This window comes from Emydura macquarii, unplaced genomic scaffold, assembly GCF_026122565.2.
Source record: "Emydura macquarii macquarii isolate MOO-44397 ecotype Brisbane River unplaced genomic scaffold, CSIRO-AGI_Emac_v2 contig_527, whole genome shotgun sequence".
NCBI classification, from domain to species: Eukaryota; Metazoa; Chordata; order Testudines; family Chelidae; genus Emydura; species Emydura macquarii.
Genome location: NW_027130664.1, coordinates 520,509 through 545,642, shown reverse-complemented (window position 1 = coordinate 545,642; position 25,134 = coordinate 520,509). Strand labels below are relative to the sequence as shown.

The window sequence follows — 25,134 nt, the reverse complement described above, 5'->3', positions numbered from 1 at the left end:
TTGCTCGCTGTGTTGTTTTGCCGGATGTGTGTCTCTGAGTTGTCCTATTGTCTAGTGTGGTGCTGTCCGTCACTCAGTGCATTGTGTGTTGTGTGTTCTGTGGCTGTGTGTTTGTGTGCTTATGTTGCTCCAGATGTGACAGTGTTGCACCTTGTGTTACTTTGTGTGTTGCTGTTGTGTTGCTCTGTGTGTTGCACTGAGTGTACTGCCCCGTGTGTTGTTCTGCCTTGTGTACTAGAAGTGTACCTCGCCATGGTGTGTTTCCTGGCGCTGTTGTCCTACCGCCCGTGTGTTACTCGGTGTGCGTGCTGCACTGCTCTGTGTTGTTGTTGTTGTGTCTCGTTGTGTAGGCTTGCGCTGACTGTTCTGCCCACGTGTTGCTGTGCCCTGTCCAATGCGTTGCGGTGCCGCCCCCTGTTGTTGTGTGGATCCAGCGTGGGGCGGGGCGGGGCGGCCCCGGTACATAAGGCGAGCGTGGGTCAGGCCCCCCCAGAGCGAGTCACCAGCCCCATGGCGCTGCCGCTGCGGTGGGCGCCGCTGCTATGGCTGTGCTGCTGCTGGCGGGCGGGCGCGGAGCGGCACCCCGTCTTCTGGAACAGCTCCAACCCCAAGTGAGTGCGGGGAGCAGCGCCGCGCCCCCGCCCCAGCCCCCCCCCCGCCGGCTTCAGGCGGCCCCCAGCCCCGGGGCCCGCGGGAAGGGCCAGAGGCGGCTGGCCGGGGAGCCCAGGGCGGGCGGGGAGTGGGAGTGACCCGGGGTCTCCAGGGACGCGGGGGTTTCGGCTGAGAGCCGCCGCTCCGGCCTGGGTCGGGCCAGGGAAGCCGGGGCCCGTGTTCGCCTGGCCGGGTTTGCACGCGGCAAGTCCCGAGCCCCTCGTGCCGCGGGGCCGGCGCCCGGAGCCGGGCTGGGGCCGAAAGGCGACCCCGGGCGGGAGGCTCCAGGCCTTTGTTCGCGGCGCGCTGGGAAGTGGCGGGGCGGCCGCCGCCTGGCTGCGGGCTGAGCCGGGCTCGCCGGTACCTCCCAGCTCCAGCGCCCCGTGCCCGGCTAGACCCGGCGTGTGCCCAGCCCGGCTCCGCCACGGCTCCTGGCCCGAGCCCCCTGCGTCCCTCCCAGGCAGCCCCTGCCCGGGACAGGAGCCGGGTCCTGCTGCGCGCTGGGGTCCCTGGGGCTGGGGCTCCCCGGGGCGGTGCGCGCAGTCTCCAGCCTGCGTCCTTGCGCGGCCGGGGGGGCAGTGGAGTAAACCCGCCTCGGGCGGGCAGCCCGTGCCCTGGTGAACCGCCCAGGTAAATGTTTACCCTGCCACCGCGGCGCTGGCAGGGCTGAAGTTCGCCGCCGCAGGCTGTTTGTGCCAAGCGCCGGGGGCCCAGCTGGCCCTTCCTTTCCCAGGACTCTGCTCCTGGCTGGAGAGGGGCCTCTTCCTTCCCCGAAGGGGCTGGCGCGGGGCCAGGGGAAGCGTGTGCCCCGGGAGGAAGCCTGTTGACAAACATGCTGGTGGGGCAGCTGCAGGAGGCAGGATGTGGGGCCGGCCGGCCCCTGGCTGGAGGCTCCGGCCAGGCTGGGTGCAATCTGCCCCCAGCCAGGGGCCCTGTCGGGCTGATGGGGGAGGCTGGTCTCAGACCTAGCTGGCTCTTGGGGCAAAGCCTGCCCGCCCCAGGGAAGGGTCACTGGGGGGGTGTCACCTGTCACGTGCCCCCCAGATGTACGTCCCAGAACCACCCAAGGTCCGACTGGGGCCCAAGAACTGCCGCTGCTGACCACAGGGCCCTGCCCGCTGAGCTGGTGCCACCGCCCAGCCCCAGCTCTGCTCCCTGCCGCTCCGCTGCGTGCAAGGGCCAGACTCCGGCCTTGTTTGCCTTCCGGCCCGACTCTTCCCCAGATGTGTTCCCTGCAGCCTGCCTGCCCCCGTGGCTGGGCTGAGGTTTCTAAGGGGCCCGGGATGCACCTGGTGCCAGGCGCGTGCCCGGGGCAGGGCTGGGGCCAGTGCAGAGGGGCCCACGCTCCCCAGTGGAGTTACCACTTTGGGACGTGCATGGTGGCTGCTTGCTCGCAGCCATCTCTGAAACTCCCCAGCAGGGAGGGGCTGATCCCCAGCTGCCCCAGGCGGGGGCTGTAAATCCACCACCTCCCTCCTTAGCCAGAGGGGCCTCCCCAGCTGTGTGGGGCAGGCAGGGAGGTCTTGAACTACTCCTCTGTCAGCCTCAGGGTGCGAGGTCCAGCATCTCTCTGGCCCCACAACGGACTGGGACAACACTCCCCCGCCTCTCCCCACTGTTGTGCTGCCAGCTGCACCTGCCCTGGGGGTGTCGGCCACCCTGGGGGTGTCTGTGAGGTGCTGGGGCTGCAGGAGGGTCGGGGGCTGCTGTTGGGGAGCAGATGGCCTCCCCCTTCTTCTGGTGCACTCCCAGGGAGCAGAACCCAGCTTCCCCTCGGATGTGCCACATCCAGGGCCCTGAGATGCCTGCCTGCTGGGAGAGAGGGGGCCTTAATTCGGTGATGAGGTGGGGGAGCAGCATGGAGCGGAGACTGGCTGACTGTCCCAGCTAATGGGGCAGCTGTGACAGCTGCTCAGACTTATGACTCCCAGGGGAAGAGCAACAGGACACTGGGGTGGGGGGGTGGGTCAGTTCCTGGCTGGGACATGGCTCCCCTCCCCCCCCCCCAAAGGGGGTCTCTCCCTCCTTCAGACCCCCCCCCCCCGCCTCCTCCAGGCAGCATCTCCACTGGGAACCATGAGCAAAGATAGAGGATTTGTGAAGTCAAGGGGGTGGGGACCCCGTCTCTACAAGCCCCAGCGCCCACCCTAAGGGGAGAGATGGGCCCATTTCCCAGTCTTGCCAGGAGGACAGGGAGATTGGCTCCCAGGGATCTCCCCTGGGGGAACCTGGAGATCCAGGGCAGCATTAGTCCCTGCCCTGCTCTGAGGGCACCTTGCCTGGCACCATGGGGAGGTCTCGGCCCCCATGCTGGACACTGGAGGGTTTAAGAGGTTATCAAACCGGGGCAGATGATTTTCCCATCTGTTTTTTCACCTCGTAAAATGCCCCAGATGGTGTTTGGGGGCTGGGGTGGGATACAGTCCTGGGAAATGAACCCCCAATCCAGTGTCTGCTCTCTTAGCCCCACCCATCTGCACCGGCTCCCCTGTGTCTGGAGAATCTGCACCTTCCCTTCCCCTCTCCTGGCCCCATTGGGAGCCCTGACCACCCCTCCTTGCTCCAGGTTCCTGCGGGACGACTACACGGTGGAGGTCCGGCTCAATGACTACCTGGACATCATTTGCCCGCACTACGAGGAGGGCAGCGTGGCAGCGCACACCATGGAGCGCTACACGCTCTACCTGGTGGAGCATGAGGAGTACGTGACCTGCAAAGCCCACTCCAAGGAGCAGGTCCGCTGGGAGTGCAACAAGCCGGCTGCCCTGCACGGCCCTGAGAGGTTCTCGGAGAAGTTCCAGCGCTTCACGCCCTTCACCCTGGGGAAGGAGTTCAAGGAGGGACACAACTACTACTACATCTGTGAGTGCCGGGGCGTGCTGGCAGGGGGCATGGGGCCTGGCGGCTGTGGGGCCTGGCCAGGGCTACAGCAGAGTGAGGGGGAGTGCACCGCTTTGTGGGGGGAGGGGAATGGCATGGGGGCGACGACAGTCGTTAAGGTGTTACACAGAAACCTGCTCCCCAAGGGCCTGTTATTTAGCCCCGTTCCTGGCCCGCCAGGGAGAGACCCTGACTCCACGGGCCCCTCCCAGCAGCAGGAGAAGCAGCCCCTGCCCTGTGCCGCTCTCATCCCTGCCCTGACCCATGTCTCTTGTTTCCAGCAAAGCCAATTCACCACCATGGCGACGTCTGCCTGAAGCTGAAAGTGACCGTGGCTGGCAAAGCCAGTGAGTATCTCTGGGGTGTTGGCTTCTCCCTGTGGGCGCTGAGCCCGTCCTGCACCGCTGTGCCCTGCACACTCTGCCTTCACCCATCACAGCCCTCCCCATGTCTGATCACAGGCATCCTGAGCCACCGGGGCCCTGATTCCAGCCATGGCCCCTGGCTGGCTCTGGGGCATGGGCTCTGCAGCTGGCAGGGGGTTACCACAGCTCAGGCAGGGCTGGTGCCCACTAGCAGAGCAGAGATGGAGGTGAGGCCAACCTGGCCCCTCAGAGCTGCCCTTCACCTGCTTGTCTTTGCATTTGCTTTGCAGCTCAGACGCCGCCCGTGCACAACCCGCAGCAGAAGGGGGGGATCCAGGCAGGTACGTTGCTGGCTCTGACCAGACAGACCCAATGGCCTGGTCTGGTCTCTGCCATATGACGGGCTGTGGGGAGTAGCAGGGAGTTCCCCATGGAGCTGAGGGGCAGGTGGAGAGGGGTCTGGTAGGCTGAGCAGATGCCTAAGATGCCCTCCTGCTAGAGTAGTGGGAAGAGCCTGCTCCAGCAGTGAGGCCTGGCATGCCAGGGGCAGGGTGCTACAGTCAGGAGGAAGGGATGTCAGCAGAGCCCTGCCCCACAGTGGTGGGGGTTGTGGGTCAGGATGAAGGCAGCCACACAGCTGCGGGAGGGGGCTCGCTCCGCACATGCCAGGCCGTGTCGCTGCCATCATTGGCCTGCAGCTCACCTGTGACCCTGGCTGCTGGATGCCAGCCCTGGCTGCACCTCTGGCTCCCAGGCCCGAGAGCTCACGTGGCTCCTGCTTTCTCCTCCCCAGACGACGCGGCCGTGCAGGTCCTGAAGAGCGTGGGCCAGAACTCGGCGCTGCGGAGCAGCAGCCCCTTCACCTTCGTCAGCCTCCTGCTGCCCCTGCTGGTGCCGCAAGGCCTGTGAGGTGAGAGCCTGGCTGAGCGGCATGGACTGAGCCGCTGACTGGCTACTGCTGCTGGGAACGGGCCCCTGGCTGGCCGCATGTGCACGCCCGGCTGGGGTCTCAGTCACACATGCCATGGCAGCCTCAGGATTGTCAGTATTATGGGTCGCATGATCCAAAGCCACTCGAGTCCTGCGGAGCAGCTTGCGCCCCAGGGGGCTGCTCCTCCTCACAGCCAAAGAAGCGAGAGCGCCACACTTTCAACCACTTGCTTGGACAGTGGCTGCTGCCCGGGCAGTGGTTCTGGACTGGGGGGGGTGGCTGCTGGCCCTTCCAGCTGGACGAGCCGGCCCCTGCGGAGTGCGCAGCGTGGACAGGCCTCGTGGGCTGGTGGCGTAGAAGTGTCCTGCAGGCAGAGGCACAGCTACTGCCCATGCAAACAGCCCATGGACGCCGGGTCAGCACCAGCCGTGGCACCACCTTGCCGGAGCAGGACCTCCTGGAGCAATATTCCTCCTGCGATAGGACACCGATGTCTGTGACTCTGGGTGCCGGGATTCCCTGCAGGGCGACATACCTGGGAAATAATTTATAGAGATAATTCTGACCTCCATGGCAGTTCTGCTTATTGCACAGTGCCCGTGGGGCTGGAGGGGTCCAACCGGAAGCAGGGAGCTTGCTGCAGACTCCCCACAGGAGATGAACACATCCATGTTCGCCTGAGGCTGGAATGAGCTGGCAGCCCCACACCTGTGACATCCCCGTTCCCTCCACCCACCCCCAGCCTGGCCTCTCCAGAAACCATGAGAGCAGGCGCTCCTGGCACAAACTCCCAGCCCATTCCTGTCTGCCTAGGCTCATTGCCACAGTCTCTCTTCCTCTTCTCCGTGCCCCACCCAGGACTCCTCTGCGTAAAGCAGCCACCGACGCAGGCCAGCGGGTGGGGCAGAGACTGAACGTATCTGCTGCCTGGCTGGAATTCCACTCCTGGCAGGGTTTCTGCTGCCCCTGTAGCCCCAGCCTGTGTGCCTCGCTGGTGGGAGGGGGCTCATTCATCCACACACCTGCTGGGCCAGGCCTGGAGGGGGGCATAGAATGTGTCTTGATTTTTAAAGCTTCCTTTTTACCACTGGAATTTTTATACAAATGGTCTTGAATAAACACGTCAGGATAGGGCTGGGCTCCTGCTCCTTTTGCTGCTGCCGGGGCGGGATCCGCCCTGCATTCCCAGTTGCGCTCCTCCAACATCCCTCGCACTCACTGCCTGGCATGGGATAGGCCAATCCCATGGCACCTTTGGGACTCCCCCCAACCTGGGGAACAGGATCGCTTGAGCAGCTCCTCCTCCCAAGCTTCCAGATCAGCTCCAGTTGGTGCTGGCAGGGCAGGGGCCAGGCCCCAGCTAGGTCTCCCAGGCTCTAGCCACAGAGCAGGTGACAAAGTGGCATAGTGGAAATCGCAGGGAGAGCGACCCCCTACTCCAAGCCTGCCCTGGCCAGCAGCTGCCCAGGCCTGCCCTCTCCTATCCCTCAGAGGCCTCCTGTGGGTTCAAGACCCTTGGCTGGCTGCTGGCCAAGTGGGTTTGGCTGCTGGGGGGAGGTGGTGTGAGCAGGGGGCTCTGGCCTGTCGGCTGGGCTAGCTGTAATTAATTAACAGGCTGGTGTTAGCAGAGGGCTTTGATGTGGGAGGGCCCCAGAAGCACACCCCTGGCCAACCCTATCAGTCATTTAGATCTAGATTCACAGGCTGAGGAGGGGACTGACGCTGGGGGGGGGGCTGAGTTGGGCCATGAATGACCCTGAAGCACACCCTGCCCGTCTCCTGCTGAGTGGCGCTATAATGTGTGTCCAGGCCTCTGGCAGCGGCAGCCCCACACAATGACCGAAAGTCAAACCTGTAAGCTGCTGGGACCATGCAGCCCGTCTCGGGCTCATGCTCCCAGAGCGGCCTGGCCGAAGGCAGAGCCTCCCCTTCCCAGCCTCGGACTGAGCTGAGGAGGAGGAAAGGTCTGCAAAGCCCTGCTCTGTAAGGCAGCTCCCAGAGTGACTCTAGGGCCGTGCCCGAGCCAGGATGTGAGCCCCTCAGCCATTAATCCCCCCCCGTAACGAGACAGCACCATCGTCCCCGTGGCATACATCGGAACTGAGGCCCAGAGAGGCTGTGAGTGGGGGCCTGGAGCACAGCAGGGAATTGAACCAGGGTCTCTGATGCCCCAAGCACTGGGCTATCCTTCCCCTCCCGGCTCCTTCCTATCCAGGTGCTTGGATGGGCCCCTCTCACCAGAGCTGGGCACGGCACCGCTCTGCACTCTGCTGCTGTCCCCCTAGGGAGACCCAGGGTCTGCGGCAGAGCCAGATACCGAAGCCAGCGACTCTGCTGGCCACACACTTCCTTCCCCATCATGCTCACAGGCAAACCCCTGGCTCCGCTCAGCTGGGAAGCCCAACGAACACTGGTTTCAAACAAGCCCAGATGGCGGTGGCCCTTGTGGCTGGCAGCTGGTCTGACCAGTGCAGGCTGCAGCTGAGAAACCGGCACATCTGGAGCCTAATTAGCACTTGCTGGAGACAGGCAGAGATGCAACATCCGGGCAGGTGTCTGAGCATCACCCCAAGGCCAGCTACCGACCAGAACCGGAGCTGACGCACAGCTACTCACCCTGCCGAAGTCACAGCAGGCTCCCCAGTGCCCTGGGCAAGGAGGGACACCGTCCCCACGGTCAACCCTCGGGGGCAGCATCTGCAATGTCCAGGAATGGCAGCTGAGATCCTCTACGCCCATCTGGGGATGGGAAGGGATTGCAGCAACCAAGGCCTTGCCCCCGGTCCCCTCTGGCAGCTGGCCTCCTGCAGCAACTAGCCCCCTTCTCAAAGGCAGAGCCCAGATAGGAGGTGGATTTAGGCTGGAGCCAAACTCTACCGGTCCCATGGCCTTGCAGGACACTGGCCCAAAGCAACAGCCTGGACCAAGCACTGGTGGCTGGGCACAGATCGAGCAGGAAATAAAAGCCAGGCATTTGAACTCCCATAACGGGGGCTGCCCCCACCCACTTTCCCACCACTGTCAATTGCTTAAAGCACCGACCCCCCACAACTCTGCCTGTTCCACCGCACCTAGCTCCAGCTCCCTGGGCGGCGGGTGGGGGGTATGGCCCAGGATGATCCTCTGCCCCTTCCTTCCCCACCGTCACACCTCAGCGCCATGGAAGCAGTTGTGCCACCATCTCTGACTGAACAGGGCGAGGGGGGCAGCGTCTCCTGCACACAGGCTATAGCTGGGCAGAGCAGCAGCCGTCAGTGGGACTGGGGGTCTGGGAAACAGCCTGGCTGGATCCATGGATCAGCAGCCCACAGGGGCCAGGGGATGTGCAGCAATGAGCCCAGGCCCACGCTTTGTGGCCGTGGGTCCAGCCGCTTTGCAGACAGGGCTGGGGCTCCCAGCCTGGGGAGGTCGGTGAGTCAGGCTCCGCTCCAGTCTCCACTGCACAGACAGGCTCGGAAAGTGGGCCTGAGTCACCCACAGCTGCACAGGGAGTCACGGAGAGGAGCTGAACCCAGGTGACCTGGTGCTCTGGGAGGAATTAAACATGGCCCACTGGTGCCCCCTGCCCTAGGGACATCACCCCCATTCCGGACCAGCCTGCACCTGGCGTATAGGGAGCGAGCCCCTCATCCCGAAGCCCAGGGTCACAGGGTTCCCCAGCTATTCCCCTCTGCTCCCTCCCTCCTGGGGACGTATCTGAAGGTGATATGGGGCGGGGGCTGGGATGGCAAGACCCCAGGGGCAGCCAAGGAGCGTTGTTATGGGTGGCCGTGGTTTTTGGGGTGTAGGCAGGGATTGGGGGAGTATCTGGGAGTGTTCGGGGAAGGTGTGGAAGTACAGGGGGTTTAGCTGGGGGCACTGGTGTGGTAATGCCCTGGGCGGTGACACTGTGGAGAGGGTTGCTAGGTGTGTGACATAGCCGGGGGTTTATATGTAACGGGGGGTGCTGAATGAGTGACACGGGGGTACTTAGTGAGTGCTGGGGTGTTGTTCTGTGATGGCGAGGGGGCGTTGGGCGGGCTGGGAGGTGACATGGGGGGTGTGCTACGCTGTCATACCAAGGGGGTATGGGGGTGGCACTGTATGGGGTTATTGGGGTGACATGGGGTTGATAGGAGGGGCTGGGTGTGGTGATGGGATATGAAGGGGAGGCGGGGGTGACGCTGGGGGGGCCGGGGGCGCTACCCTGCAATGCCAAAGGGCGGTGGGGGGGCCGGGGGTGACCTGGGGCAGTTAGTGGATGATGCTGGGGGATGGGGGGGACCGGGGCGGTTGGGGGTGGCGCTGGGGGGCCGGTGGGGGCGTTGGGGGGCCATGGGGGCGGGGGGGGGGGGGGGGGGGGGACCGGGGCGGTTGGGGGGGACGCTGGCGGGTGGCGCTGGGGGGCTGGTGCCGGCGGCCCCCGCGGGAGCCGGGCCGGGCCGGGCCGGGGAGGTGCCGGGGGCGGGTCTCGGCTGGGCCCGGCCTGGGCGGCCTCAGTCTCGGCTCCTCCGCCGGCCGCAGCCCACCATGGAGCCGCCGCTGCCGCTGCTCTCGGGGGCCTGCATCGCCTGCACCCTCGGCATGTTCGCCACCGGCCTGTGAGTGCGGCGCGGCCGGGCCGGGCCGGGCCGGGCCCCGGATCCGGATCCGCTTCCGGGAGGCGGCGGGGCGGGGAGCGCGGCCGCCCGGGCCGCAGGGAGCTGGGGGTTACTAGAGGTTGGGGGACAGGAGTGGGGCTGGGGGCTGGGCTGGGCTGGGCTGGGGGTTGGGGGGCTGGAGGTGGGGGCGGGGGGCAGGGCTGGGGGTTACTGGAGGTTGGGGGGCTGGAGTGGAGTGGGGCTGGGCTGGGCTGGGGGCGGGGCTGGGGGTTACTAGAGGTTGGGGGGCAGGAGTGGGGCTGGGTGGGACTGTGCCGGGCTGGGGGTTACTAGAGGTTGGGGGGCTGGGCTGGGGGCGGGGCGGGACTGTGCCGGGCTGGGGGTTACTAGGGGCTGGGCTGGGGGTTACTAGAGGTTGGGGGCAAGAGTGGGGCTGGGCTGTGCCGGGCTGGGGGTTACTAGAGGTTGGGGGGCTGGGCTGGGGTCTGGGTGGGACTGTGCCGGGCTGGGGGTTACTAGGGGCTGGGGGCTATTGGCGAGACTGGGCTGGGGGTCGCTAGGGCATGGCAGGTGCCAGCCCTTCTCTGTCGTCTGGACCCAGGAACTTGCCCCGGGGGCTCCTCCCCCAGTGGTCCCCGCAGCCGGCCTGTGGGGCAGGCCCTGGCTGGTGGGGGCAGCACCAGGCACGGCCGGGCCGCTGCAGTTGGCCAACATTGCGCAGCCCCGAGGTCTCTAGAAGGGCAGCCGTGGACCGAATTGTGCTGCCCGTGCCGGGGGAGGCGGTGGGCCACACTGCCAGCGTTGCTCTGCAGACACCAGGGCTGGGAACTGACGCCTTGCCTGCAGTAGAAAGTTACCCTGGTTTATCCACCCAGTGAGAGGAGGGGAAGGGGACGCGTTGTCTGGTAGGAGGCACCATCCCGTGGGGATGACGGCCCCGTTCACTAGACCGGTATAAAATCCTACCGCAGCCAAGCGCTGCCCCAAGGCAGCCGCGCGTCTGCAGCCAGCCCCACCAGTGAGATTCTCATGTAACCAGCCGGATGAAAAACACCAAGCCGTCCGGAGGTTTGGCAGCACGCTGGCTGGGTGCCACCATGGTCACAGGCACTGCAGCTGTGGCCTCTCACACTTGGGGGGCATTGGGCTGGGGTGGGGTCCCCTCAGATTTGGGGGGACAGGCAGCGTTTCTCACGTGTCTTATCCCTAGGACCGACCTACGCCAGATGTTTTGGACACGGAGCGTGGAGAATATCCAGTTCCTGCCCTTCCTTACCACCGATGTCAAGTATGTCAAGCCCCCGCTGACGTGGGTTCGGGTGGAGGGCCATGTTGTTGCTGGAGGTGGGGCTCCAGTGGAGGGGTCATGCCTGGGGGGCTTGGACAACAGCTGGGCAGGGCACGTGCTCCAGGGGCTTGGAGCGTGGGGGGAGCACATGCTCTGGGCGGCTCACATCTGGGGACGTACTCTGGTGCTGGTGGGGCTCTCCACCCACCAGCCGGGTCTCCCTGTGCAGTAACCTGAGCTGGCTGAGCTACGGGTGCCTGAAGCACGACTGGACGCTGATCACCGTGAACGCCATCGGGGCGGCGCTGCAGACCCTTTACATCCTGGTGTACTTCTACTTCAGCCCGCAGAAGGTGGGTGGGCAGCAAGGCCGTCCCGCCTGCCAGGCTTGCTAGAGGCGGCTCCCAGGGGGCTGGCATGGGGGGAGATGCCCTGGGGGAACCGGCTCGGCAGGGAGCTGCTCTGAGGGATTCCTGGGAAGGGGAGGAGTTGGCTTGGGGAGGCAGGTTCCTGGGGTGGGGTCCAGCGGGGGCGTTTCTTGGGAAGGGGGTTTCCTGTGCCTTGTGTGGTTGGCCCTGACTGCCTCCTTCTCTTCCGCCAGCGCTGGGTGCTGCTGCAGAGCCTGGCCCTGCTTGGGGTGCTGATCCTCGGGTACTGCTACTTCGGCCTCCTGATCCCCGACGTGGATGTGCGCCTGGCGCGCCTGGGGCTCTTCTGCAGTGTCTTCACCATCAGCATGTACCTCTCACCCCTGGCTGACCTGGTGCGGGGGCTCCCTGGGCTCAGCCTTGGGGGGGGGGTGGAGGAGCCTGCCCCATGGTGGCACTAGCCTGGGCATAGGCTCCAGCATGCAGGCCTTCTGGGGGCGTTCTGTTGGATCGGGACAGAGCAGTGTGCTGGGGCCTGTGGGGACCTGTGTAAGGTACCTCAGCTCACAGGCCATGGAGTCCAGAGGAGACCCCACGGGGCGAGCCGCTCAGCTCTGGCTCTTCCTTGGTTTCATGCTCCTCCGCTGCCAAGGCCTCACAGGAGACAGGTGTTGCTCTGGGAGGGGCCCTGGGGTCTGCAGGAAGCTCCTCTTGGTGCCCTGACTTAGCCCTCCTGTGTGCCCTGCAGGCCAAGATCGTCCGGACCAGGTCGACCCAGTGCCTGTCTTTCCCGCTGACTGTGGCCACCTTCCTGGCCTCCACCAGCTGGACACTGTATGGCTTCCAGCTCAGCGACCTCTACATCATGGTGAGTGCCGTTTGGTGGGGGGGCCGAGCACCTCACTCCCTGCCACGTGGTCGGGCCGCCGGCCCCCCTGGGACTTTGGGGGCAGGCCCAGAACCCCAGCGAGCACTGTGCGTGCTGCCCAAGTCATCCTGCAGAGCCCCCCGTGCTGCCACGTGATCCACACTCAGGGCAGTGGATTTTGATTTGAATTAATTGGCTGCCATGAGGCCGATACAGCTTCCCCAGTGACACGTGGCTGATGGAGCAGCTTGGCTCAGGGTGGGGGGGACAATAAAACTGCTGCGGAATTTATAGCTCTCCTCTCTCTGCCTCCGGCTCTGTATCCTCCCCGCCCAGGTCCCTAACATGCCAGGGATAGTCACCAGCGTCCTGCGGTTCTGGTTATTCTGGCAGTTCCCTCCGGACCACGACAAGCTCTACAAGCCCCTGCAGGCCTGAGGCCGGGGACCCGCCATCATCATCATCCCGGGGAAGGAAGGCACCACACTGAGCCCTTGAGGTGGGGCGCTGGTGGCAGGTCCACACCTGGCTCCTTGGCCAAGGGGCCAAACGACCCCCATGTCCCCAGTATGTTCACTGACCAATGAAGGGAGAAGGAGCCAATGCTCACACTGTGATTCTACTGCCCTCACCCCCACCCCGGTGGAGGCCCCTGCCAGCCACCTGACTCCTGTCTAAGCCAAAGAGCCGTGCACGGCATTACCCAGGTGCTGCCCCCCGGGGGCTCTGAGAACTTACGGCTGCCTTCCCCGCTCTCTGGCCACGAGGGATGGCTCCCCCCCATTCCCCAGCTCTCCTCCACCTCCAGCCATTTTCCTTTGTAATTAATCAATTTGCTTTATTTGGAATAGTGCCTTATACACTGCAGCAGTGCCCCCTCCCACGCCCCCCATGCATCTGGCCAGTTCTCAGGACCCTTTTCTCCCTGCTCTGCTCAGCCATCCCGGGGGGCTGTGGTGGGAGCTGTGTGGTGTTGGGGGGCTGCCCTTCTCTCCGCTGAGTGCCTTGCTTTGTTTTGCTGTTTTGTATGATCTTAAGTGCCTTGTAATAAATCAAAGCCAGGGCGTGGTGCCTGTTCCCTCCGTCCCAGGCAAGGGGAGTAGGCCAGGGGCTGGGGAGGGCCCCAGAACTCAGTGGGGATGGAAGGGGGACACATGCTGCTTGGAAAGGCCACACCCGTGCCCTTCTTGCATCTCTGCTGCGTTTCCCCAACTCCTAGGCCAGGGAGCCCCTGCAGCCCGACTGCTCCATCACACCCTGCCCACCATCTCCAGCCTGTCCCAACACCCGACGTCCTCTATTGCTCTGCAGGCTCCTGTGAGTGGGAAGAAATGGCATTTGTTCCCCCTGGGGGACAGGTGGAGTGAAAAAGCAGGGGACACAGGGGCTCAGGTAACTGGCCTCTTGGAAGCCATCTCTTCTCCAGCCCCAGGGCAGGGGACTGGCTGGCTCACGGGGACAAGGAATGGGACACGGGGCCTTTCTCTAGGGGCACCGGCTCCAATCCGTCCCACAGTTCCCAGGTGGGTTGGTTTAGTCCAGCTCGCGGCGCCGAGTATTCACAGCAAACCCTCTTGTCCTAGCAGAGGCTGTGGGGCTGGATCCCGGGACCCTCCAGGGGAGGAGAGGGGAGGTGAGGTGGTTGTGTGGGAGAGGGGGCAGCTTGCCCTGCCTGCAGTCTGGGAGTTGCAGTTGGCCTGTGGGCCCTTCTGTACCCAGCTTCCCTGCTGGCCCCAGGGGCCTCTTGGGAGCTGTCCTGGAGCTTTGCTGCCACAGCCTGGAAGGTACCGGGTTCCCTGGGGAGCTGCAGCCCTCCCTGGGACAGATCTGGCCGTCTGGGGGCAGGGTTGGCCTCAGTTTCAGTGGGGAGCGATGGGGGCAGATACAGCTGGGGTCAGGCTTGGCTTACTCAGTGCTAGGGGCAGAGCCCCTGCTCTGCAGCCCTGGGAGGGACTGCCAGCCTCCTGGCCGCCCGTGTCCACCTGGCTCGCCTCAGCTTCCCGCCTCCTGCTGGGTTCAGCCTGCTGAAAGGCAGCAATGACGCCCTTGAACACCCCTTGGTGCGTCCCTCCTGCGCAGGGCAGTGTGGAGGTACAGGGGTGTGGGTGGGGTGTTGCCGGGGAGAGGGAGGGCCAGGGGATCCTGGGTACCTGTGGGGATGCACCCAGCAGCCCAGGCGCACTCACAGCCCCAGCCCTGGTGCCTGTTACTGGGATCTGTGGGCCCCTCCCAGGCCTGGTTTGTGACAGAGGAGAAAGAGTGAGAGGGGCTCCCTCAGGGCCTGACCCTGCAGGCTCCCCCTACCCCAAGTCAATGGGTGCCCTGTGCAGGGTAGCCCTGGAGGGTCACAGTCACCCCACTCACACACAGGGGCAGCACCTGGCACACTGCCTGTGTCCACTGGGCTCCGGCAGCATGACCGCATTTGAGTCAGTGCTGCAGCCCGCTCCAAAAACCAGCTCTCCCTCCCCGGAGGCCTGCGCTGGTCGACAGGCCAGGGCTGTTCTGATCCTGACTGCCCCCCAGGGGTCCGAGATGATGGGGCGGCTGCTGGTGGAGCCCCTGTTGCCTGGTGATGGCTGCTCCTCTGCCCTGGGGCTGGGGATTGGTGGCGCAGCCTGCTGCAGGGAGTCCCTATTGGTCTCAGCAGCATCCATAAAGCTCCCTCCCTGTCAGAGCTGGGTGCTCTCAGCGTCCCCCCTGCAGAGCCTGGGCGGGGCCACGCTGGGTGTGGGGGAGCATCTCAGCTGAGTCAGTCACGAGGGTCATGCCCAGGCACTGCCATGGAACGACTGGCCACGCGCTGCTGAGACTGCAGGAAAGCACGGGCTGGCCCGCCTTCCTTGCTGCCATTGTTGCTCAGGAAACAGCTAATTAGTTGCTCCTGCTAATTAGCCCCATTCCTACCTTTTGATACCAACTGCTCCTTTCACAGAAGGATGCGCAGCCAATAATTAAGAACAAGAAAGTCCTTTGGCTGGTATGCAAGGAACCCAGAGAGTCTGCCAGGGAGGCAGGCAGCAGCATGTGTCACAGACTCAGCAGCCCCGCCCTTGTGGTTGATGGGAGCCACATGGGCCGTGCAGCACAACCTGTGCCAGGCAGGGAGACAGACCATAGATGGGGCTTTTGGGACCCACAGGAGCGATTCCGAGGAAGCAGCCTCCCTGTTCTCCTGGAGTGGGGGCTGTAAAAACCCTGCTCGGCTCTGCCCCAGGGAACTCGCTCACAGCGGAAAGCCAGCCTGTAAATGTCACTGAGCTGGGGGAGCCAGGTTCTCGCTAGCCCCCTGGAAATGACAACTCAAACTCCTACTGCCTGTGGGTTCAGAGCCACATCTGGGGGACAGGAGCCTCCCCCTGCGCTCACAGACAGCACGGTGGAGCCTGAGCTAGGGGGAGCCGCAACCTTGTCACTTGGTCTGATTGACGGCCCCCACCCCTGTGGATTGAATGCCCACTACCTGATGGGGGCCATCGGAGGAGGAGGAAGGCAGAGGAGTCTGAGGCAAAGTACAAGTAAACAGGAGTTGGGGTGCGGGCTGCAGGCAGTTTGCGGCTCAGACAGCCGCCTCGGGGTGGGATGTGGCACTGCCCCCCCAGCAGTACCACACACGGGGGATTTAGGGAACAGCACAGAATTACACACCTCCCTGGGACTGTCCACAACCCCGTAGGCAGGACCTCATCTTTCCCCTGCATGGTGCTAGAGCAGCGGCTCCCCACTGACTCAGAGGGAAGAGCACCAGTCAGTGAGTCACCACCAGCAGCACCTGGGTGATTCCTAGGACTCCCTGTTTGTATGTGGGAGTAGCTATGAACCCCACACCCATGGGGCCTGGCTGCAGGCATGAACAACACAAAAATGACCAGACTGGTCAGCCCAAGGATCCATCTAGCCCAGTGTCCTGTCTCCCCACAGCGGCCAGTGCCAGGTGCTCAGAGGCAATGAACAGAACAGGGCAATTATTGCATGATCCATCCCATCGCCCATTCCCAGCATCTGGCAAACAGAAGCTGGGGACGGTTTGGAGCATGGTTTTGCATCCCTGCCCATAGCCATGGCTGGAGCTGTCCTGCAGGAAGTGCTCTAGCAGGCCGTTCTAGAAGCAGAAAGCTGCTGCACGGACCATCCCCATGGAGTCCCCCACTCCTCACCCCACTCGTGTGCTCTCAGCAGAGCACTCAGGGCCCGTGTTCGCCCTGGCCCCACGCTCCTGAGGGGATGGAGCCGGCCCCCGCCCTACCACAGCAGGCACCAGCCCAGCACCCTCCTCTGCGGTGACCCTTCCCCAGCTATCAGCGAGGCTTAGCCATGGTCACGGATTCTTTATTGTGCCGATCCAAGGCAGGCGAGCGGCTCGGCTCGGCTCGGCTCGGCTCAGCTCCCGGGGCCCAGCCTCCCCACGCCGCAGGTCAGAACTTCAGCCCTCGCCGGCTCAGGTCTGCTCTGGCCTCTTGAATCTGCTCCTGAAGCTCCTTCGCCGCAGCCTCACAGTCGTTGAAGGTGGCCAGGCGGTAGCCGATGGTGGCCAGGGAGTAGCAGCCGAAAGCCACCAGCAGGTAGGCGGGGAAAGGCCGGAGCAGCTGCTGGCAGGGCAGGGGGAGGCGGAGGCCCAGGGGGCCGAAGGCAAGGGCGGCCCAGGCAGAGCCCAGCAGGGCCAGCCCGCACAGCCACTGCGTCAGCTTGGTCATGGCGAGCGGGCGGGCGGACGGACGGACGGACGGGCTGCGAGAGAGGCGCGGGGAGCAGGTGAGCGGCGCGGGCGGCGGCGTGAGCAGCGCCCCGGGCCCGGGACACCGCGACCCCCCCCCCGCAGAGACCGACCCCCCCGCCTGACCGCGACCGCCCCTGGGCACCGCCCCCCCCCACCGCGACCCCCCTGCCTCCCGGCACCGCAGTGATCGACCTCCCCCAGAGCCTGACCGCGACCGCCCCTGGGCACCGCCCCCCCCCCCGCCGAGCCCGCTACCCCCCGCCGACCCCGCCTCACCAGCCTCCCCGCTCGGCCGCCGGCAGTTCCCTTCCCCCCGCCTGTCGCAGCGCTGACGTCATCCCCAGGCGCCGTGACCCGTGGGGGGCGTGCTCGGCGCGCGGCCTTCTGGGAGTTGGAGTTCGGGGCCTGGCCCTGCCTGAGCTGCGGGGGGGGGCGGCCGGCCCGGACCCTGGCACCGCTGGGGGCCCCCGCCCCGCCCCGTGCAGTGCGTGCCCCGCCCAGGGCCCGGCACATTCCTGCGAGGAGCTGCACAGGGGGCGACAAAGGGACCCCGTGTCCCGGGACCCCCACGGCGTGAGCCCCCTGCACCAGGGCGGGGGGAGACCCGCTGCGCTGCGGGACCCTGCGCTGAGAACCGAGGTGCACATGGCCGGGCCCGCTGTGCGGCTGTACACAGAAGTGTTTGCTAGCCAGGCCTGGCGGTGCCGCTCGGCGCAGGAGAAGAGAGGAGGACAAGGGGGACATACGGGGGGACCAGATCTCCCCGTGTGATGGGGCCAGCGCCGACATTCGGGCCTGTCTCTCACGTAGGCGCCGATTGCCCCCTGTCCTCCCCCATCCGGTTCTTCCCAATTGCTAAAGATGCGGCTGTCATGGAAACAGAGGAGGAGAGAATGACAGAACCGGTGTGAAATCTGCCAGATGAAACTCAGCAAAGACAAGCGCCAAGTACTTGGCCCAGGAAGGAAAATTGAAATGTCCAGCCAGAAGATGGGGCTGCCAGGCTAGGCGGCTGTGCTGCTGGCGAGGGTCCGCGGGTCAGAGTGGATCCGAGTCAGTGGGAAGCAGTTGCAGAAAGGCTGTTCTCATTCCGGGGCGTATTAAGAGGAGCGTCGCGTGTCAGACACAGCAGGTGATTGTCCTGCTCTACTCAGAACTGCCTAGGCCTAAGCTGGAGTCCCGTGTCCACTGCAGGAAAGATGGAGACAAGTGGAGAGAGCCCAGAGGAGAGCAACAAACCTGCCCAAAGCTTTAGGAACCTGCCCGAGGAGGAAGGGTTACAAAGCTGGGCTCGCTCAGTCCTGAGAAGAGTTTTCCAGTATGTTGAGAAGGGCTGTTAGAAAGGGGACAGGGAGTGACGATTCTCCACGGCCCCTGAAGGAAGGACAAGAAGCAGTGGGCTTCATCTGCAGCCAGGGAGAGTCCGGTGAGATCTCAGGAAAACTTTCTGCCCTAAAGATAGCTGAGCTCTGGCACAGGTGCACAGGGCAGGTTGTGGAATCCCCGTCTTCGGGGCGGGGGGCTAAGAACAGATCGGACAAACACTTGTCAGGGCTGCTCGGCTGGTCTTGGGTTACTTGGTTCTGCCGCCGTGCAGGGGGCTGCACTTGATGATGGCTCGAGGTCCCTTTCAGGAGCCCCACGTTGCTCTGATCCTGGGACTGGAGCCAGGAACGAGGCACCATGCGGTTGTGTCGTGGCACAAAGCACTGGTCCAAACAATTCCTCCAGCCCAGCCCAGGGTGCCCCCTGCCCTCCAGATGCCCCACCCCTGAGATTGGGTGCCCCCACTGCACCCTCCCCCCACCTCCCTGTCGTGGGTGGCTCACACTGGCCTCCCATTCCCTGGCAGTGGTGACCCATCCTGCCCCACCCCAGCAGTACTGGATGCCCTTGCAAGTGCCAGGTTTATAGCCCTGGGGACTTGGCCTGCCCTGCTGCCACCTGGGCCGCCCGGCTGGCTCCTTGGCACTGCATGGAAGGTTAGTGAGCTGGAGGCACTGCCTGGCGCTCTCCCTGGGAAGCGATGCTGAGCCCAGTCACGGGGCGCTGGGAACGGGGGGATGGCGTGTTCTCACTGACACGCAGACAGGGCAGGGTGACGCACAGGAAGGGCTGGGAGCTGAGGGCAGCTGCCACCGTCCCAACAGCAGGAGCTGCAGGGAGAGCTGCTCACAGAGTGCGGAGCTCCAAAGCTCCTGCCCCAGACCCCTCGGGCAGCACGGCTCCCTGTAGACCCCAGCCCTGAGACCCTTTGGCTGGGGGGATTGCAGCAGTGCTCTGCACCTGAGACCACCCCCTATGCCTAGAGCGATGGTAGTGCTCTGGGCCCAAGAGCTCCTGCCTGGGTTGCCGGGGCCTTAGGGAGTTCAGGGGGGACAAAGGGACCCTTAGCAGGACCCTGCAGCTGCCTCCCCGTTCCCTGTTGCCTGTTTTGCCTGCTTGTTTTCTGGGGCTCCCGGCCAGCCCAGAGGAAGCACCAGGATTCCTTGTTTGTCGCGGCCGGGAGCAACGAGGCAGCAGTAGGAAACATCTGGTTTCCTCTGCGTCCGGTGAGGGCCAGGGCTGGAGGGGCCAGTGGCCGTGGAGGTGCACACCTGACCTGGCAGGCAGAGACGGGGTGTTGGGATGGGCTGCCCCTCCCCCCTTGTTTCCCTGTCTGCAACTCACATGTACAGCTGTGAAATGCCCCGGGGGGGTGGGGTGACGTCCCTCCCTGCAGGGCAGCGTGGCCCAGTGCCTCCAAGAGCTGTTGGTGTAACACCCAGGTGGCCGGACCACGCAGATCACACAGCAGCTGGGGCTGCAATGGGAGGGAGGGGGAGGTGACGGCTCCAGCCACTACAGCCAGGGCCCCTCACCTGCCCCCTGGGCATCTCTGCAGGAATGTGCAGCTAATTAGCCGGGGAGCCTGCCTTATCGCTGCTGAGCAGGACTGAGCCTGGCCTCCAGGCCAGAGGCAAAATCTCCCCCTGCAGCTTGGGACCCCCTGCCTCGTCCCCTGGCCGGGAGCCTGAGAACAGATTCTCCCTCCCCCTGCTCCCCAGCGCACAATTACCGTGTCCCTTCCTGAGCCCTCTCCAGTCCTGCCTGGCTCTCCAGCTGTAGTCATTGCTCCCGATCCGCTGCCAGGCTCGGGGCGCAGAGCAGAGCCGGGGCGGGGGGGGGAACTCCCAGAGCTTGGGAGAGAGACTGGCCCCGTCCTGCTGTGCATTGCTGTAGCACTGACGCCCCAGTCAGGGTCTGGCCCCGCTGTACACGCACACAGCAGGAGACAGTCCCTGCCCGGAGAGCTAAGGGCACGGCCTAATCTCCTGTTGGCGTAGCTTTGCCTCACTGCTGGCTCCTGTCCCTCTCCCCCACACTCCCCCCCTTCAAGGCACCAGCACCCAGAGCTGGGCCCATGGGCCTGGGCAGGGCAGCCCTCACGAGGGAGTTGGCAGCTGAAGGAGCTGGGGAGCTACTGAAGGGACTGATGTCGGGACTGGGCCGCAGCTCGAGCGCTGCCAAGCTTTGCTTGCAACAGGCCAGAGGCCTAGGAGGGAACAGGCGTCACGGCGGGGGCCAGCCCCCATTGAGCTCTCTGCCGCCAGCTGATGGCTGCTCCTGCTTGGGGCTGGCCGGACCCTCTGCTGCCTCCTGAGCAGCCCCTGCGCAGGGCTGCCATTGCTCACATGCGCCATAGCCTCCCCGTTAAACAGCTCCCCTCCACGCACCTTTGCCCAGCCCGGCTCCTGACAAACCAGGCAGGGGGAGTGCGTCCCAGAGGCCAGGCCTAGGCAGCAGCGGGGCCCAGGCTACCTCTGCACAGGCCAGGGGTTGCTGTCTGCACTCACCAGGCCTGGAACGAACGCAGGGGCAGGGGCTCTCCCTCCCCTGGTCAGGGGGCTCTGCTTGTGGGCCCAATTCACCCCCCAGGATAGGAACAAGGACTGCAGGAGCCTGGGTCAGCGACGCCCTGGGGCCAGCAGCACCCACTGGGTCAAGTGTGAGTGCTGGAGCCCCCATCCTCATCCCTCAGGACCTCTCTCCCAGCACCAAGGGCCCAGCTCAGGAGGGGGGACGGGCTTGGGTCTCTGCTCTCTTCCCCTTCAGTTTCTGAGTGAGATGCCAAGCAGGAAGCCTGGGCAGAGGAGAGCGCCAGTGCCCAGGGAGCTGCTTAGAAGCACGAGGCCCCTGGGTTAGCCAGGGTGGGTCACCACCAGCCACGCAGGGACACCCCTGCTACCTGGGAGGCCAAGACTGTGCAGGAAGCAGGCTGGCTGTGGTGTAGCAGCTCTGAACCCAGGGCTCCTGGGCCCAGCCTAGGCTCTCACTGCACCTTAAGGCCTGGCAGTCCCCTCCTGCAGGCCCCTGCTGCTGGAACCTCCCTGGCTCTGGCCCACTGGACCCACCCTGCATAGGGAGAGGCTCCCAGAGCTGGGGAATGTGCTGGGAGGAAGGGGGTGGGAAGGTGCCTTTGTTCTTCTGCCAAGCGCTGGCACAGGAGCTGGAATAAATGCTTTGCCTCTTAGAAGAAGCTGGCATAGCAGCATCCCATGGGCCTGGCCTAGCAGCTGGAGCAAAGCAGGACCACAACCAGTGAGGACATGCTCCTGCTCAGCGCGGGGCGTCGGTCCCTCCTCTGCCCCTGCCAGAGAGGATTTGGGCTGTGGAGTCACTCTCCTTAGCCCTGGAAGGACCCATCGCCTGGCCAGACGAGAGCTGTCCCCTGGATAAATGCAGATGGCAGAGGCTCTGGGGAGCAACCACTCAGCCCTGTGGGAATGGCCCCCCCGGCGACTGGGAGCACTCCGCCCACCCCCTACCAGCTGCAGCCGTGACCCACTTGGAGATGCTGCAGATACAGACCAGCCACACAGTAAACCCCTGCTGGAGCCGGGGCCTGCACCTACCTGCCCAGCCCGTGGGATTTCCTCAGCTTGCAGGTCTAGACAGACACTGTCAGCAGGTTCTCACTCCCCGGAGCTGGGCAAGGGGGGCTGCCAGGCTCCCTCCCCACCCAGACAGCACTCAGCCACTCCCCTCCCCCCATGCTGAGTCACAAACTGTCTGGGCTGTCCCAGGCAGACAGACCCTTTGTTCAGCAGGCCTGGTTTTAGTCAGCCCCCCCCCCCCACCTTCCTTCCCAGCAGTGCTTTGACCCCGGGCGGGGGAGAGAAAGGCAGGTTAGGCCTTACATTGCCCTCTGCAAAGAGCCTGACCTGCTGGCCACCCACCGGCTGCTCCTAGTCCAGCCCCTGTTAATCCCTATAGCCCCCAGGAGCTGGGGGAGCAACTATGATCACTGCAGGTGGGGTAGCAGACACAGGTGCAGCCAAGACCTGAGGCCACACACTGAGTGAATGCTGGGGACTGCTGTGTGGGGTTTCAATGCAGTTTATTGTCCAGTGTCTGCTAGACGCCGCTTTGTGGAGGCTGGTAACAAGGGAGATGTTCCTAGACAAGAACTGGCAAGGGGAAGGGACTAGGATGGCTAGTGGATTGGGCAGCAGTTGGCTGTGGTGCTAGAGAAGAGATGGGGATGTGGTGATGGCTCTTGGGAAAGTCCTGGCCACAGGGCTCTGCACAGCTGACGTCCCGGGGCCCTGCCTTTGGCCCAGGTAGGAGTGCTAGGTCTGTTACAGACTAAACCAAGAGTGGCTGGGTTCCCCCGCACTGCACTGCGATTAATTGCAGCCCAGAGGCAGTGACCTCCGCTGACCCCTCTTCTGCTGAATGAGCGCCGTTCCCTGGGGGCTGGAGGATTCCATGGGTCAGGCAGAGCAGCCTGCATTGCACTGCCTGGGGTCTGCAGGGCGAGAACGAGAACGGGGGGCAGCAGCACTAAGTGGCCTTGTCCCGTGCTGCCCACGTGCGCAGTTTCTGCCAATGCCACAGTGCCCCCTGCCGGACACTGCCCCGTGTGCAGAGGAGGAAGCATCCACGCTGTCAGCCATCCGTGCAATGCCGGCTGCTGCATCACCCACTGCCGGCACTCGGCCCTGGTGTGAACATGCAGAAGAGCTGGACCTGGGCAAGGGGAGCAGGCAGGCCCACAGCCACGAGGCTAAAGAACCCACAGGAGCTGCTGACAAGAAGTTACAAAGCGACTATTTTATTGGGTGCCTCAGAGTCCTTGGCTGGCCCTGTGGTGGGCAGGCTGCCCCCAGCACAGGGACCACAGGGGCATCAATTCCTCTTCTTGCCTTTGCCAATGGCCTTGGCGGGAGCTGCCATGGGTGCTGCAGACTGGTAGAGTGTGGAGGAAATCTTATTGATGTTGTAGAGGCCAACCATGGAGAAGATGAGGCTGGGAGGAGAGAGAAGGGCAGGCCAGTCAGCACCATCCCTTGCCCATACGCAGGCACCTCACCTACTCCTCACATGACCTCCCACTTTGGGCTGGACTGGAGCCAACTGCCTGCTATTAGAGACCAGGTTGAGGGCAGATTATCCCTCACCAGCTACTGCAGGATGCTGCCACGGGCCTGGGAGAGGCAGAATCCTGGGCTTCATGGACCGGGAGATGAAGCCAGTCAAGCAATTATAACCTGCTTTACCACCAGGTGGGGAATGCCACCACCAGCCCTGCAGCCCCTAGCCCAGCACAGGGGCAGCACCACCAGCAGGGGAAAGGAGCTCAATAAGGCCCAGCAAGTCCCTTGAGCCCTGACAGCACCTTAGAGCAGGAGCTGGATGTCGAGGCTCCCCAGGGCAATGTCCCCCCCGCCCAGACCTGAGTGGACTTGTTCCTGTCCACCGCCCTGGGATGGGCTCTCTACGTACCAGGTGGTCACACACACTCTGTGGATGAGGCCTGATGCGAAGAGTGCGAGCAAGAGACAGATGAGGACTGCAGCAAGAGAGAAGGGGAGAAATGAGAGGCAGTGAGTCTCTGCTAGGCACAGGTAAGCCAGACTCCCCCCAGGGGAGTGGGGAGAGCAGGGAGTGGAAACCTCACCCCAGGGCAGGGCTAGGGTCCCACTGGGAGAGAAGCACTGGGGGGATTTTCCCAGTGCAGAACTGGGGTCCCCCTGTGGGGGCGTGTCTGGTTAGCGCAGCACTGGACTCTCGGCGGGGCAGCTCCCTGCACACCCAGGGTCTCAGGAATAATCAGACGCCCCCCTGGGGTCTTGCTGTTTCTTTTCTTTGAACTAAGCGGGAGCTCTGAGTGCAGCGCCCTCCCCGGCACAGCTGGGCACTTACTCTCAGGGAATATTTTGGCCTGGAACCCTTTGCCAAAGACCAAGCTCTCCAGGTTGTTGACGGCCTGGAGCCGAGTTAAGGAAATGAAGGGAGGCAGCACCCCGAGGGGCACCGCAGGGACCGCCCCCACGCCAGGCTCTCCCCCAGCCCCTGCCTCAGCCGGCTCCGTCCCGAAGGATACGGTGAGGGAGAAGACGAAGAGCGCCGAGCCCAGCAGCCCGCCCTGGATGGTCAGCCACTCGGTGGAGGCCAGCTGCCGGCTGTACATCTGCATCCCGGCGAAGAGCAGCAGCGAGAGCAGCGAGGAGAGCAGCAGGGAGGTGCCGGTGCCCACAGCTGCGGGGCAGAGCAAGAGCAAGAGCCAGGCGATGGGGCGCTGTGCCGCGGCCCGGCTCCCGCCGCTTCCCCCCGCAGCCCGCCGCCCGCCCCGGGGCTCCCGGCCCGCAGCAGCCGCTGCACGACAGGCCGCGCCCTGGGCGCCCAGGGGCCACGGTGATGGGCGCGACGTCAGCTGGGCGCGGCCCTGCCCTGAGCGCCGCACACCTGCCCGGGGCGCCCCCGGGCGCCGCCCCCCAGTGTCGTCCCCCCCCACACACACAGGGCACCGCCCCCCCGTCGTTCCCCTTCCACAGGGCCCCCCCCACGGGGCGCCGCCGTCCCCCTGGTCCCCCCCACACAGGGCATCGCCCCCACACACACAGGGCCCCCCCACGGGGCGCCGCCGCCCCCTCCCGGTCCCCGCCCCGGGCGCCGCCCCCCAGTGTCGTCCCCCCCCACACACACAGGGCACCGCCCCCCGTCGTTCGCCTTCCACAGGGCCCCCCCCACGGGGCGCCGCCGTCGCCCTGGTCCCCCCTCCACAGGGCGCCGCTCCCCCCTCGTCCCCCCCACACAGGGCATCGCCCCCACACACACAGGGCCCCCCACGGGGCGCCGCCGCCCCCTCCCGGGCCCCCCCCGGGCGCCGCCCCCCAGTGTCCCCCCCCCACACACACACACAGGGCACCGCCCCCCCGGTCTCCCCCTCACACAGGGCATCCGGCCCCGAGCACCGGGCCCCCCCGCAAGGCGCCCCGCGCCCCCCGCCCCGTTACCCATAACGCCCCGCGACGCGCCGCCACTGCCAGCTTTGAGACCCAGACTCGCGCCGAACCGGTCTCCTGCGCACGCGCGGCCAACCCGACGCGGCGAGCCGTACTGCGCATGTGCGAGGCCTAAGCCACCCTGGAGGGGACGCGGCAGCGGCCGACTGGTGATTCTGTTGCGCATGCGCAATCCAAACTGGAGCTGGGATTCGA

The 25,134-nt window shown here is 64.9% G+C and overlaps 4 protein-coding genes across 9 annotated transcripts; 2 read left to right on the top strand and 2 right to left on the bottom strand.

Annotated features, from left to right (window-relative positions):
• Positions 1-503: 503 nt before the first annotated feature.
• Positions 504-7,026, top strand: EFNA1 (ephrin A1). 2 transcript variants are annotated; one of them, XM_067539194.1, is made up of 5 exons: positions 504-611; positions 3,218-3,513; positions 3,813-3,878; positions 4,187-4,237; positions 4,690-7,026. In XM_067539194.1, exons 1-5 carry the CDS (start codon positions 511-513, stop codon positions 4,803-4,805), a joined length of 630 nt encoding a protein of 209 aa, XP_067395295.1. In that variant the 5' UTR covers positions 504-510; the 3' UTR covers positions 4,806-7,026. The 2 variants fall into 2 exon arrangements, with proteins under 2 accessions (XP_067395295.1, XP_067395296.1); XM_067539195.1 differs by lacking the exon at positions 4,187-4,237.
• Positions 7,027-9,248: 2,222 nt separating this feature from the next.
• SLC50A1 (solute carrier family 50 member 1) lies at positions 9,249-13,524 on the top strand. Of its 4 annotated transcripts, XM_067539115.1 has the most exons (6): positions 9,249-9,407; positions 10,618-10,695; positions 10,925-11,048; positions 11,297-11,458; positions 11,812-11,931; positions 12,268-13,524. In XM_067539115.1, the coding sequence occupies exons 1-6, from the start codon at positions 9,337-9,339 to the stop codon at positions 12,367-12,369; spliced, it is 657 nt and encodes a 218-aa protein (XP_067395216.1). In that variant the 5' UTR covers positions 9,249-9,336; the 3' UTR covers positions 12,370-13,524. The 4 variants fall into 4 exon arrangements, with proteins under 4 accessions (XP_067395216.1, XP_067395215.1, XP_067395217.1 ...); XM_067539114.1 differs by lacking the exon at positions 12,268-13,524 and having other exon boundaries at positions 11,812-12,219; XM_067539116.1 differs by lacking the exons at positions 9,249-9,407; positions 12,268-13,524 and adding an exon at positions 9,436-9,525 and having other exon boundaries at positions 11,812-12,219.
• A 2,372-nt stretch (positions 13,525-15,896) lies between these two features.
• On the bottom strand, positions 15,897-16,655 carry DPM3 (dolichyl-phosphate mannosyltransferase subunit 3, regulatory). The gene has a single exon (XM_067539113.1). It carries the CDS (start codon positions 16,623-16,625, stop codon positions 16,347-16,349), a length of 279 nt encoding a protein of 92 aa, XP_067395214.1. The 5' UTR covers positions 16,626-16,655; the 3' UTR covers positions 15,897-16,346.
• A 5,386-nt stretch (positions 16,656-22,041) lies between these two features.
• KRTCAP2 (keratinocyte associated protein 2) lies at positions 22,042-25,120 on the bottom strand. 2 transcript variants are annotated; one of them, XM_067539192.1, is made up of 5 exons: positions 24,931-25,120; positions 24,018-24,172; positions 23,837-23,900; positions 23,417-23,483; positions 22,042-22,940 (listed from the first exon to the last, which is right to left on the bottom strand). In XM_067539192.1, exons 1-5 carry the CDS (start codon positions 25,103-25,105, stop codon positions 22,820-22,822), a joined length of 582 nt encoding a protein of 193 aa, XP_067395293.1. In that variant the 5' UTR covers positions 25,106-25,120; the 3' UTR covers positions 22,042-22,819. The 2 variants fall into 2 exon arrangements, with proteins under 2 accessions (XP_067395293.1, XP_067395291.1); XM_067539190.1 differs by lacking the exon at positions 23,417-23,483.
• Positions 25,121-25,134: the final 14 nt, after the last annotated feature.